This window comes from Panthera uncia, unplaced genomic scaffold (assembly GCF_023721935.1).
Source record: "Panthera uncia isolate 11264 unplaced genomic scaffold, Puncia_PCG_1.0 HiC_scaffold_679, whole genome shotgun sequence".
Classification (NCBI taxonomy): Eukaryota; Metazoa; Chordata; class Mammalia; order Carnivora; family Felidae; genus Panthera; species Panthera uncia.
The window spans coordinates 17688-31053 of record NW_026059846.1 but is presented as its reverse complement, the minus strand read 5'-3'; the positions used below and the strand labels follow the sequence as shown (position 1 = coordinate 31053).

Below are 13366 nucleotides of genomic sequence, written 5' to 3'. Positions count from 1 at the left end.
CCAGGAATCCCTGGCTTTGGGACAGGACGGCTGTCTTTGGCTGGGGGGAGGCGCCCGGGCCGGGTGCATGTCCTGGGCCTCCGGCCAAGAGAACATGATGTTCCCAAGTGCGCGGGCCGCCGCCCTCTCGGGCTGGCCGCCTCCCAAACCACTGCCTCTCCAGCCTCCCTGTCCCACATTCCCCGGCTGCCTCGCTCCGCCCTCTTCCTCCGCTTTGACGTCACCGCTCTCTCCCGCCCCCTCTCCTCCATTGACGGCAGCGGGGCCCGGTTACTGTGGGGACTGTGAGGCTGGACGACCAGGGCCTTGCGAGCAGGTGGGGGCTGCTGGGGCGCTGGACCCCTTTGTCGATGCAAAGTGTAGATATGCAGGTGGGGGGTGGGAGAGCCGGCAGGGCCTCTGTCAGCGGGGATCACATCCAGATCCCAGGGGAGAACTGGGGAGGAAGAAAAACCATGTTTCCAGAGGAGAGGAGTCTGAAAATGCGCCGGGGGACTGGGCCACAGTATATGAGTTGGGAGGACGTTTTCCAGGAGACGAGACCTGAATCCTTTGTTTTCTCTGTTTTCCGGCTTTGGTTTTTCTGGGTTATTTTATGACATCCCTGTGTCCCAGCTTTTCCACGGAGCCCTCCTCCTGGCCCCTCCACGGGGAACACCATTGTTAAGGAAGGCTTAGGCCACGTGACAGGGAGGAAGGGCACCGACAGCTGATTGTGTCAGCATCAGCTTGGGGGTCTCTTCACTTGCTGCCCACGTTAACAGGGAGCCCCGAGAGGATCTACCCACCGTCTTGGATGGAGGGGTCTGTCACTACAGTTTCCCCCAGCCCAGCCTGGCACTTCCAGTGTTCTGCTCTGCCCCCTCCTTGAAAAAACATAATTTCCAGCCCCTTTTCCATTGCTGGGGCCCCTTCCCCTCCCCCATCTATCCTTGTTAACAACAGCAAAATCACCATGTTTATTGATCATCTACCATGTGTCAGGTCCAGTCCTGGGATTCTGGGGAGTACAGAGCGGTGGCAGACGAGGTCTTTGGCTTTCTCTTGTCCTAGTGGTGGGGATCTGAAGCCCTTGCCACTTCACCTGTGTCTCTCCAGGGTCCCCCTTGATCTCTTAGCCACCGGCTTTGTTCCCTATAGTCCTGGCTTCCTGGCCCCCGCTTTTGGGGCAGCCCTAACTGTAGGTGGCTGCATCCTGAGGAGAGGAGAAGCACTAGTCACCACGTAGGCTGCCCGGAGACCTTTTCTCTGATTGGGCACAGAAGCACCTGCCATTGTTTCCCTTTACAGCCCTTACTGGCTCTGGCTGCCCCTTCTGTTGTTTGCATCCTGCCCTGCACTCCACCCCCTATCACAGGGGACCCTCAATTGCCATCCTCCCAGCTGTCCACAGGATTTGAAGTGTCAGAGGAAGGGGCTGGGTAAAATGGCTGTATTGTGATGACAAGGCTGGGGAGAGGAACCCAGGAAAAGCCAAGCCGAGTTTCTGTGTGCCCTGCTCCTCCCGGGGACCAGCCATCTCATCCAGCTTGCCCCCCCCCCCCCCCCCCCCGGTCCCCGAGTACGCATTCCTTTTTCCCACCTCTGGCAAGGCCAAGGTGTCCTGCTGTGCTGGGTTGGACAGTTCAGGAAGCAGACATCTTTAAGCACCTACCGCGGCCCAGGCATTTTCCCTGAGGAGGGGAGCTTACGGCCCCTCCCCACCCTTCCATTATTCACTGTGCAAGGCGTCCTGCGCCCATTGGCTGGGTGGTGGTGTCTGGGGCCCTTCAGCCCAGCGCCAGCACCCAGGTCCACGTGCGCCCGTGTGTGTGACACAGCCCTGACCTCAGTAGGGGCCAGTAACCAATCAGGCGCCGGGACGAGATCCCCTACCAATCGGGGGCGGGGCCTGCGGCTCAGCCGGCAGGAGGCCAATGAGGGGCAGTGCCTGGCATTATGCAACCCGCCTCCTGGCCCCGCGAAGCTTCCACTCGGCTGAGGGCTGCAACGGCGGCGGGCAGGCGGCCGGAGGGCGCTCGCGCGGCCAGGTAGGCATCTCCAGGGCCACCCGGGGACCGGTCTCCCGCCCCAAGTCGGACCGCCGCCACTTCCAGCCTGATGCGCCGCTTTCGGCCCGGGCGCTCGGACGGCTCACCCGCAGTCCGCCCTCCTTGCCGCTGTCCACCCCCTCTCTCTCTGCCTTCGGGTGTAACATGGGTGTTCCTCGCAACCCTGTGCCGGCTGTCCGCACTCCTGATCCTCTTACCCTACCTCCAGCCTTGACCTCTCCTCCCAGCTACCCCGGCCCCACGTCCGACCCTCGGCAGGCCTGCCGCCGCCGCCTCTCTTGTCACTCGGGGGTCTTCGGTTTTGCCCCGGCACCGGGACCCCTTCAGGCTTTCCGCGCTGCCCGCGCTCCCCCCTCCAGGCCCTGGCCCCGCGCCGGCCGTGATGTAAGCCTGGTTCGGGCTGGAACATCCCGTTCCCGGCGCTAGTTCCTGCTGTTGGCCACAGCCTTCCTTTTCTCCTGGCGCTCAGAAAATGCTCGGGGGTTGGGGGTGTGGTTGGACGAGGAGTAGGGGAAGAACTACCCGCTGGCGTTTGTGCGTCCCTTGCTCAGGGCTGAGTGTGTCTGCTTCGGATGGGGGCGGAGTGTGTGCGTGTGTGTGGGGGGGGGTGGTAATCTAGAAAAGTAGAGGACCGAAGAGAGAGGATTCCTGAGTCCCTGACAATGGCAGGTGCCGGCTTCAGCCCTGCGGGTCGGGAGAGGGTGCGGGGGCCGGAGGAGGACAGGCTGGGTCGTCTTGACCACAATGACCGAGATCCAGGCGAAGGCCAGGCTGGGGAGCTTTTGCGCGGAGGGCGGTGGCGGTTGTGTTTTGCCCTGGGGAGCAAGGCCAGCCTCTGGAAACCCCATGGGCAGCCCTTCTTCTTACGGCCACCGAGCCCTGCAGGGCCTGGGGGTGTACTAGAGGTGGGCGACCCCGGGCCGCGCCCGCCAGCGTGGGAGTGGGTCGATCCCTGGCTCCGCCGGGAAATGGGGGAGGGGTCGCCCCTCCCGCCCTCCCGTGGTCCCTCCAGCAACCGCTGAGCTCAGCTGCTGACGTCGGTTTCCCTGGCGACCGCGGCGGCGGCGGAATCGCGTGGTGGGTCCGCGCATGTCTGTGCGCATGTGCAGCGGGGGTGGCACCGCCCCCGGATAAAATTAGCCTGGAGGCCTAAATATAGGAGACGACAGGCATACCCCCTGCTCTGAGGCCTTGGGAGTCCGGCGCGGAGTGGGGGCCTGAAGGGAATTTGAGGATGGGAAGTGTCCAGGCTTTGGTTCACGGTCATAGTTCTCGTCGAATACTCAGGCTCTTACTTTCCCAGGCCACGCTGGCGGGGGAAGTGGGGGAAGGCTGGAGAGAGGCCCCTTCCCATCTGCAGACCGCCTATGGGAATAGGAAACAGAACTTACCCGGGCTCCCAAGCCTGGGGCCTAGGGGCCTGGGGGCCGACAGAGCAGGGTCTGGATGAAGCCGGCAGGATTGTAAAGTTAACAGCTCGTCCTTCTTGGTCTCCCCGTCCAGGTACTGCCTGGGATCGAACTTCTCAGGTCTCAGAGGCTTGCGTCTCCCACCTCACTCCCCCAGCCAGGCCGCCCGGCCCCCTCGTGCACTCGTGGTGGCCTCTCTGCCTGCTCTGTTTCCCCCTTGCTCTCCCCATGGCGCAGACATGAATGGCCCCCTGGAAGGGGCCGATGGGGGAGGGGACTCCGGCGGGGGGGGAGTCCTTTTGCCCTGGAGGGGCCCCATCCCCTGGGCCGCCACAGCACCGGTCTTGCCCTGGCCCCAGCCTGGCTGATGACACAGATGCCAACAGCAATGGCTCCAGCGGCAATGAGTCCAACGGGCCCGAGTCCAGGGGCGCATCCCAGCGGAGCTCACACAGCTCCTCCTCTGGCAACGGCAAGGACTCCGCCCTGCTGGAGACCACTGAGAGCAGCAAGAGGTGTGTGGGCAAGTGCCTAGGGTCTGGGGGTGGTCCTGCCAGCTGGCTGAGCCAGGGCGGGCAAGTGCCTAGGGTCTGGGGGTGGTCCTGCCAGCTGGCTGAGCCAGGGCGGGGCGCCCTGCTCCTGGGTGCCTTCTCATTGTGGGCCTGCTGCTTCTCCCCAGCACAAACTCTCAGAGTCCCTCCCCACCCAGCAGCTCCATTGCCTACAGCCTCCTGAGCGCCAGCTCTGAGCAGGACAACCCGTCTACCAGTGGCTGCAGGTTCGTGGGGGTGAGGGCCAAAGAAGAAGGCTGGGGGCCTGAGCCACGATCTGGGCCTAAGAGCTATACCCCTTACCTCCCTGTGGGCCCTGCAGCAGTGAACAGTCCGCCCGGGCCAGGACCCAGAAGGAACTCATGACGGCTCTGCGGGAGCTCAAGCTTCGGCTGCCGCCAGAGCGTCGGGGCAAGGGCCGCTCTGGGACCCTGGCCACGCTTCAGTATGCTCTGGCCTGTGTCAAGCAGGTGCAGGGTGAGTGGTGCTTCCTGGGAGGGCCGTGGCTGGGCGCTGGGCCACCGTGGTGGGGGGGGGGGGGGGGGGGGCGGCAGTCTCCTCAGTAGATACCTCACCACCTTCGCCCTACAGCCAACCAAGAATACTACCAGCAGTGGAGCCTGGAGGAGGGTGAACCTTGTGCCATGGACATGTCCACCTATACCCTGGAGGAGCTGGAGCACATCACGTCTGAGTATACGCTGCGCAACCAGGTCAGCTGCGGCCCGGCCTCTCCGTCCTGCCGCGCCACCCGGCCTCCGTCTCGAGGCTCCTGAGTCTACTTGCGCCCTCTCTTTCCTGCCCAGGATACCTTCTCCGTGGCGGTCTCCTTCCTGACAGGCCGCATCGTCTACATCTCGGAGCAGGCGGGTACCCTGCTGCGCTGCAAGCGGGACGTGTTCCGGGGCGCCCGCTTCTCTGAGCTCCTGGCCCCCCAGGATGTGGGCGTCTTCTACGGTTCCACTGCCCCATCTCGCCTGCCCACCTGGGGCGCCGGGGCCTCAGCAGGTGAGGTCCCCAAGTGCTCGGGGCCAGGGACCAGCAGTCCCGGGGAGTCCCTGTTCTGAGGGGCCAGGGAGGAAGTGGGGGGCTGTCCTTAGCACCCTCCTGGTCTGTTCCAGGTTCAGGCCTCAAGGACTTCACCCAGGAGAAGTCTGTCTTCTGCCGTATCAGGTAGGTAGGGATGTGGGGGCAGACCCCCTCCCACCATCCACACCCCCGCTGTTTTGCTGCATAGTCCATGACCTTGAGGTGAAGGGTGGGTGGTCCTCCACTAAGAGTCACTAGTGCCTCTCTGTCTCCTTTGCTAGAGGGGGTCCTGACCGGGATTCAGGGCCTCGGTACCAGCCATTCCGCCTAACGCCGTATGTGACCAAGATCCGGGTCTCAGATGGGGCCCCCGCGCAGCCATGCTGCCTGCTCATTGCAGAGCGCATCCACTCGGGTTACGAAGGTGTGTGGGCAATGGGCCTGGCCTGGTGGGGCGTAGGAAGAAGGGTGACTTCCCTACAGCGGTGGGGAGGCGGGACGTGAGTCTGAGAGGCAGGTCCCAGCCCCTCAAAATCTTGGGACAGAGAAGGAACCATAAGGATGAAGGTTCTAGTCTGTTTTTAGTGGGGGGAGAGTGGAATAAGCATCCTGAGCTAGGAGCAGGGAAGGTTGAATGCTTTGGTTCTCCCGTTTCACTCTTGGCGTGGGGTGAAAGAATGGTCCAGACCGTCTGTGCAGGCTAGAGGGCCCCCACAGCTGTGGGGAGGCCTGCCAGCCAGCTTGAGGCTTGGGGCTGAGAAGTTGGACCATTCTGGAGAAAAACTCAGTGGCCTCACTCTCTGTGCCCCAGCTCCCCGGATCCCTCCTGACAAGAGGATCTTCACTACTCGGCACACGCCCAGCTGCCTCTTCCAGGATGTGGACGAAAGGTTTGCTCAGGACCTGGAGGGAAGGGGGTGGGGAGGGCTGAGGCCATGGCTACTCTCTGATGCCTCCTCCCCTCGCAGGGCCGCCCCCCTGCTGGGCTACCTTCCCCAGGACCTCCTGGGGGCCCCAGTCCTCCTGTTCCTGCACCCCGAGGACCGGCCCCTCATGTTGGCCATCCACAAGAAGAGTGAGTTGGTTCTCTATGCTGCTCTCCTTCCTCCGCTGTCTGCGGGGCCTCTCAGTGGCTGTGCTTGTGGTTGTCCCTTGGGGCCTCGGTGTCCTGGATCTCCAGTGGGCGGCCCTCTGCTTTGCCCGGCTCTGCCTCCTGCCCACCCTCCCCTCCCCTCCCCTCCCCTCACTTCTCACTCCTTCAGTCCTGCAGTTGGCTGGCCAGCCCTTCGATCACTCCCCCATCCGCTTCTGCGCCAGGAATGGGGAGTACGTCACCATGGACACCAGCTGGGCTGGCTTCGTGCACCCCTGGAGCCGCAAGGTGGCCTTTGTGTTGGGACGCCACAAAGTGCGCACGTAAGTGGGCCCCAGAGCTGGCCCCGTGGGCTGGGACCACGCAGGAGGGGGCAGGGCCCGACTTAGCCTTCTCCACCCTGCAGGGCACCCCTGAACGAGGACGTGTTCACTCCTCCGGCCCCCAGCCCAGCTTTGTCTCTGGACTCTGATATCCAGGAGCTGTCCGAACAGATCCACAGGCTGCTGTTACAGGTGACTGTCGAGGGGCGGGGCTCGGAGATGAGGCAGGGGTAGGGGCGCGGGGAGCAGGGCCGAGACATCTGACCAGGTTCTCTCTCTGCCTCAGCCGGTACACAGCCCCAGTCCCACCGGGCTCTGTGGGGTCGGCCCCGCTGCTTCCCCGGGCCCTCTCCTCAGCCCTGGCTCCTCCAGTGATAGCAACGGGGGTGACGCTGAGGGGCCCGGGCCTCCTGCCCCGGTGAGTGTCCCTCCCCTGCTTCGCCCTCTAGTGTCACGTTCCCCTGTCCGGGCCCGGTTCCTGTGCCTTTCCTTCCTGTCCTGCGTTCACCGTGGTCCCTGTGCCTCCCCTCTAGTACCCCTCGTTGTTGCGTTGTGCCCTGGACCAGTGACACTGCCCTGCCCTGTCCTGCAGGTGACCTTCCAGCAGATCTGTAAGGACGTGCACCTGGTGAAACATCAGGGGCAGCAGCTTTTCATCGAGTCCCGCGCTTGGCCTCCGCCCCGGCCCCGCCTCCCTGGTGAGCTGGTGAGGGTGTGGCTGAGCAGTGAGACCCCGGGGCCCCCTGACCTTCACCCCAACCCAGAGGAGCTCGTCTCTCCTTTTTTCTCTCCTTGGCGCAGCCACAGGCACCTTCAAGGCCAAGACCCTTTCCTGCCAGTCCCCAGACCCGGAGCTGGAGATGGTCCCTGCTCCAGTCCAGGCTCCACTCACCTTGACCCCTGAGGAGGTGGAGAGAAAAGAAGCCAATGGTTGTTCCTACCAGCAGATCAACTGCTTGGACAGCATCCTCAGGTCAGGCTACCCCGGAATCTTCTCCCACCTGGGCCCTGGCCTCGGCCCACCTCAAGCCCTGCCTTCATGCCCTCTGGCGCCCCTGCCCCGCAGGTACCTGGAAAGCTGCAACATTCCCAGCACCACCAAGCGTAAATGTGCCTCCTCCTCCTGCACCACCTCGTCAGCCTCCGACGATGACAAGCAGAGGACAGGTCCGCTCCCTCTGGGGGCCAAGAAAGGTAAGGACCCCGGGCACGCCCTGTCCCCGCTGCCCCGTCCTGGCCCCCTGGCCCCGTGTCTCTGCATTTCTGCCTTTGGGGCCCCCACCTCGCTCCACCCCGTCCCCCTCCCCGCCTTCAGGTTTGCGGAGTTCTCTGTCCCGTCTGTCCTTCCACGTCTTCTCTGGGATTTCCCCTCCGACCTCCCGGGGGTGACTGGTGCCATCTCCCCGCACAGACGCATCGGCGGTGCTGTCCGGGGAGGGGGCCGCCCCACAGAAGGAGCCGGTGGTGGGAGGCGCCCTGAGCCCGCTCGCGCTGGCCAATAAGGCAGAGAGCGTGGTGTCCGTCACCAGTCAGTGTAGCTTCAGCTCCACCATCGTCCACGTGGGAGACAAGAAGCCCCCGGAGTCGGGTATGGGCGCGGAGTGAGGGGGTTGCACTCGGCCCCCCAGCCAGATCTCCCTCCCGCCCACCTTTCCCTTCCCTGCCTGGCCCCTAACGGAGAGGAGGAGGTCTCCGTCTTGGCTCGGGGCTGCTGCCTGCTGTTCACCCCCGCCGGCCTTCGCTGCTTTGTTTTAACGTGTTCTCGCTGTCGGTTCGCACACAAGGTCTAGGGTGGGGGGCCCGACCCCGTGGTGCTGTCCACGGAGGGTCCGAGGATAGGGACTGTTGGGAACCCCTAAAGGGTCGCCGGGTGCTGTCCTGGAGGACGTGTGGGGGGAGGGCAAGGAGCGAGCTTCCTTTCCAAGGAGAGTCTTGGAGGTGTTTGTTATCCTAGGGGACTGTCACCGGAGGGGACTAAGTGTTCTCTCTCACCCTGGGACCGCTTTGCATGGAGAAGAGGGCCCAGAACCAGTCCTCGGCAGGGCGGAGGCCAAGGGGTGCACGTGGGGCACAGGCTTGGCTGTGGGGCAGAGGCCAGGGGTTGGCTGGGTTGTTGGATGGGGAGGGTGTGGTATGGATGTACTAACCCCTGAGGTGACTCCAGTGACCTTTCTCCATCTCGCCTTCCTCAGACATCATCATGATGGAGGACCTGCCTGGCCTGGCTCCAGGCCCAGCCCCCAGCCCAGCCCCCAGCCCCACAGTAGCCCCTGACCCAGCCCCAGATGCCTACCGCCCGGTGGGCCTGACCAAGGCCGTGCTGTCCCTGCACACACAGAAGGAGGAGCAGGCCTTCCTCAGCCGCTTCCGAGATCTCGGCCGACTGCGTGGACTTGACGGCTCCTCCCCGGCCCCCTTGGCCCCTGGCGAGCGAGGTAGCCACCCAGGACAGCGCTGAGCCTCGTCCTCTGCCCAGTCTAGGACCAGACTGTCGGGGGTCGGGGGCAGGGGGTTCTCGAGGGAGACATTCCTGCTCCAGGGCCCCCGGGCCCTGCTTAGGGACAGGCCCCTCGCTAGCGTCTCCCTACTAGGCGGGGGTTCCGAGCTGCAGCCAGAGGAGGGCAGCCTGGGGGGCTGGCACTGAGGCAGGCAGGCGGAGTGCTCTGCTCCAGGTAAGCTCTTTCAAGCCCATCTTGGGGGCAGCGGCTGAAGCGTGCCCACTTGTGACCCAGTTGTCCCTGCTTAAGAAGCCCCTATACACCGCAGGCCAGACACAGGCCAGGCGGGCCGGGACGGCTGCTGTGGGGTCGGGGCTTCAAGGGCAGGATGTCAGCCCTCCAGGTGCCTGAGAGAGGCTCCCTGCAGGCGGACGCGGGACTCGGGACCGGGCTTTCCCGGCCATCTCATCACTCCACCTCAAGCTAGGCCGAGCGTGGCCTCTACCGGCCGGAGGAGCGCCCAGGCTGGCATTACTGTGGGAGTTTGGGGGATGGACCGGAGCTGCCTGCCCGTTCGTCCACGGACGCATCCTGCTTCCTCCCATCTGCCAGCGCGCCTCTGTCTTCTGTGTACCCTCTGCTCCACCCCACTTGTAACCTTTCCTTTCCTGGCTCCTTTTGCAATAAATCCCCCTCGTCCTGCCTCCTGTGATTCTTCCCTGAAGGTTCCCTCTCCTCCCTGGCGTCCCCTCTGTGCTGCGTGGCCGGAAGCCAGGTTCTCTTCGGGGCCTTCTGCCCTCTCCCTGGTCAGAGTGGCAGGGCGGTGTGGGTGGCAGGGATGCCGACCCCCGGGCTGAGGCCCTCGCTAACCCTGGTCTCTCCCCACAGGCTGCCACCACGGCCCCGCACCCCCCGGTCGCCGACACCACTGCCGATCCAAAGCCAAGCGCTCACGCCACCACCAGACCCCCCGGGCTGAAGCCCCTTGCTTCACCTCCCACCCGTCCCCCGTGCCACCCTCTGCCCCCTGGCCGCCCCCGCCGGCCACTGCTCCCTTCCCAGCCATGGTCCAGCCCTACCCTCTCCCGGTGTTCCCACGGGGAGGCCCCCACCCTCCTCCCTCCGCCCCTGCTTCCGGGCCCCCTGCAGCTTTCCCCGCCCCCCTAGTGACCCCAATGGTAGCCTTGGTGCTCCCTAACTACCTGTTCCCGACCCCGTCCGGCTATCCCTATGGGGTACCCCAGACTCCCGCTGAAGGGCCTCCAACCCCGGCCTCCCACTCCCCGTCTCCGTCCCTGCCCCCCCCGCCCCCCAGCCCTCCCCACCGGCCCGACTCTCCCCTGTTCAACTCGAGATGCAGCTCCCCACTCCAGCTAAATCTGCTGCAGCTTGAGGAGCCCCCCCCGTGTTGAAGGGGGTGCTGTTGCAGGGGGCACTGGGAGCAGTGCTGGGCCCCCGCCTCCCAGTGAGGAGGCTGCTGAGCCAGAGGCCGGACTGGTGAGCACTGACCCCCCTGCGTCCTTTTGCCAGCACTCCCCTCCAGCCCCCTTCCCTTCACTCCTTTTCCACCTCACGCTTCGCCCCCTCTGCCTGCCGGGCTTCGGTCTCCAGGAGATGGTGTCGTGGGGTGGGAGACCCCAGCTGAATTTCTGAATGAGGGCGAAATCGGCCGCCTGGTCTGTGGAGTAGGGACGATCCCGTCTGACAGGTGGCGAGAACGTCCCAGTAACTTCTGAGAGCGCACGTGCCTCCTGGAAAGGGTCCAGCGTCACGCCCCTCCTCTGGGCCAGCTCTCTTCTCTTTCTTCCCGGCCCCACTGTCACAGAGGGGCGGCAGAGGCCACTGGGGTTGGGTGTGTCCCCCATCCAGTGGAAGCGCTTGAAGGGAAGCCTGGGTGTTGGCCCCTTAATCCCACCCTGCTCCCCCTCACCCCCGCCCAGGTGGAGGTAACGGAGTCCTCCAATCAGGACGCGCTGTCGGGCTCCAGTGACCTGCTGGAGTTGCTGCTGCAAGAAGATTCTCGATCTGGCACGGGCTCCGCCTCCTCGGGCTCCGGCTTGGGCTCCGGGTCCGGGTCTGGGTCTGGGTCCGGGTCCGGCTCCCACGAGGGAGGCAGCACCTCAGCCAGCATCACACGTGCGTGCCCCCCCCCCCCCCCCCCCCCCCCCCGCGGGTGGGGCCCCGGGGGGGCCGCCCACGGGGGGGGCGCCCCCCCCCCCCCCGCCTCCCCCGGGCGCGCCCCGCCCCCCCCCCCCCCCACATCCCCTCTGACCCCGGGGAGGCCGGCGACTGGGGGAGTTGGGAGGCCAGGCCCTGCTTCCTCAGGCCAGTGGGTTACAGGTGTGGCCTGGAGGGCGGGCCTGGGAGGCCTGACGGCGGCGGTGGCCCCTCCTCCGCTTCGCAGGCAGCAGTCAGAGCAGCCGCACGAGCAAGTACTTTGGCAGCGTTGACTCTTCTGAGGCCGAAGCCGGGGCCGCCCCGGCCAGGGCTGAGCCCGGGGACCAGGTCATTAAGTACGTGCTCCAGGATCCCATCTGGCTGCTCATGGCCAACGCCGACCAGCACGTCATGATGACCTACCAGGTGCCCTCCAGGTGAGGAGTTTCAGGGGCCGCCTCTGCCTCCCCCTTCAGAGGTGTGGGGAGGCTCGCCTACGCTCCCCTTCCCACGGAGCTTGGGATTTTCTTTTCCGGGGCTGGCTCTGTCCTGGGACTTCCTGCCCTGTCCCTGGCCCCCGGGAACTCCACCCCGCACTCGTTCTTGCCATGCTGAGGACAGCTTCTCTGCTCTTGGAAGCCCTGAACTCCTAGCGCCGGGGTTGAGAGGAGCGTGAGGCCGTGGGCGGGCACCTGCCATAGAGGAAGAAGGGCCACCTCGCAGGCTCTGGCCCTGGCTTCCAGCCTCTGCCTTCTGCACCCCTTCCCCGGGCAGGGACATGGCCTCCGTGCTGAAGCAGGACCGGGAGCGGCTCCGGGCCATGCAGAAGCAACAGCCTCGCTTCTCAGAGGACCAGCGCAGGGAACTGGGTGCTGTGCACTCCTGGGTCCGGAAGGGTCAGCTGCCTCGGGCCCTCGATGTGATGGTGAGAGATGTTAGGGCAGGGAGGGAGAAGGAGGGGGATTGAGCTTGGGTTGAAAGGTTAGAGGCTGAGGGGCTGATCCCCCCCCCCCCCCAAGGGGCTGATCCCCCCCGCCCCCCAGCGCCCCCCATTGTCTGTCCTTGGGTGTTTAATCCTGAAGGATGTTAATTCCACTAAGTTTTCTGCTGGGTCAGATAGTATCTCATTACATGAGTCTTTACAGACCTTTTCGGGCCAATTCTATGCTAACGGATGTTGTGACTGTCTTATAGTGGGGTCCAGACAACAGAGAACGGTACATTTTCAGTCTCACTGGCCCACGCTTGTCTGTGTGGACTGGTACTTCTTTGGGAGCACGTTTTGGGGGAGTCCTCCTGGGCTGGGGTGGCAGCTTAGCAGGGAGCACCTCGTCTGACTTCTCCCCTCTCCCTCCGAGGCCTGTGTGGATTGCGGCAGTAGCACCCGAGACCCCGGCCACCCTGATGACCCGCTCTTCTCGGAACTGGACGGACTGGGACTGGAGCCCATGGAGGAGGGCGGAGGCGAGGGTGGTGGTGGTGGTGGCGGTGGCGAGGGTGAGGGCGGAGAGGAGGCCGGCGCTCAAGCTGGGGCCAGGGTCTCAAGCTCCCAAGACCTGGCCATGGAGGAGGAGGAACAAGGTGGGAGCCCATCCAGTCCAGCCTTACCTGCCACGAAAAATGGCACCAGCTAGACCACATTTTGAGGCCACCTCTGGGAGTGCATGAGAAGCTTCCTTCTCCCTTCTTCCACCTCTCAGAACCAGCCGTGGCTGGACCAACCGATAGGAAACTGCCCCAGCTTCTCCCGCTTAGGGGGCCGGACCCCCATCAGCAGCCCAGGATCCAGGGGCAGCTTCTGGCTTCTTAGGGTACAGAGGGTGGGACTCTTCAGCCAGCCCAGCCCGGCGAAGCCTCCTCTCCCACCGCTGGTGAGGAGACCTTCCTTCCCCTGGACAAGGCTGCTGACGAGCTGCTGAAGTGGTCTCTCCAAGCCCTGGCTGAGCCCAAGTCCAGGTCCCTGAGGGTTGGGGCTACACTTATTTATTGGGGGAGACGGCTCTCTCTCCCACCTCCTTCCTAGAAGGGAGGAGGAGGGCCCAAGGCCCAAGCAGGACCCAGCGGTCCAAACCCCTAGCTGCTCCAGGGGGGGGGGACGTTGGTGGACCATGGAGTCCCTGGTGCTGCCCCTCAGGTGGGACCCAGGTGTTCTCAGCTGTACCCTCTACCGATGGCATTTGTGTTTTTGATATTGTGTCTGTTATTATTTTTTAATACAAAAAGAAAAAAAACAGACTTTGTGCAATGAAGTTTGGGGACTGGGTGAAGGGAGCTCTTGGTGGAGGGGTGTGGCCCCGCTTCCAGGGAGGTGGTGG

At 64.5% G+C, this 13366-nt stretch overlaps 1 protein-coding gene and 1 long non-coding RNA gene across 2 annotated transcripts; one reads left to right on the top strand and one right to left on the bottom strand.

Annotated features, from left to right (window-relative positions):
* Positions 1 to 932: 932 nt before the first annotated feature.
* On the bottom strand, positions 933 to 1671 carry LOC125918323 (uncharacterized). The gene is made up of 2 exons (XR_007456422.1): positions 1583 to 1671; positions 933 to 1195 (listed from the first exon to the last, which is right to left on the bottom strand). It is a non-coding gene; the product is annotated as an uncharacterized LOC125918323 (long non-coding RNA).
* Positions 1672 to 1736: 65 nt separating this feature from the next.
* Positions 1737 to 13233, top strand: LOC125918322 (period circadian protein homolog 1-like). The gene is given in 25 exon segments (XM_049624339.1): positions 1737 to 2030; positions 3555 to 3738; positions 3740 to 3975; positions 4140 to 4238; positions 4334 to 4488; positions 4603 to 4724; positions 4818 to 5019; positions 5133 to 5184; positions 5322 to 5464; positions 5852 to 5930; positions 6009 to 6115; positions 6303 to 6456; positions 6540 to 6648; positions 6743 to 6874; positions 7049 to 7154; positions 7258 to 7429; positions 7523 to 7650; positions 7868 to 8044; positions 8649 to 8891; positions 9783 to 10291; positions 10293 to 10391; positions 10835 to 11030; positions 11299 to 11488; positions 11826 to 11976; positions 12410 to 13233. Coding segments are annotated over 25 exon segments (4113 nt in total). The 5' UTR covers positions 1737 to 1938; the 3' UTR covers positions 12686 to 13233.
* The last annotated feature ends 133 nt before the right edge of the window (positions 13234 to 13366 follow it).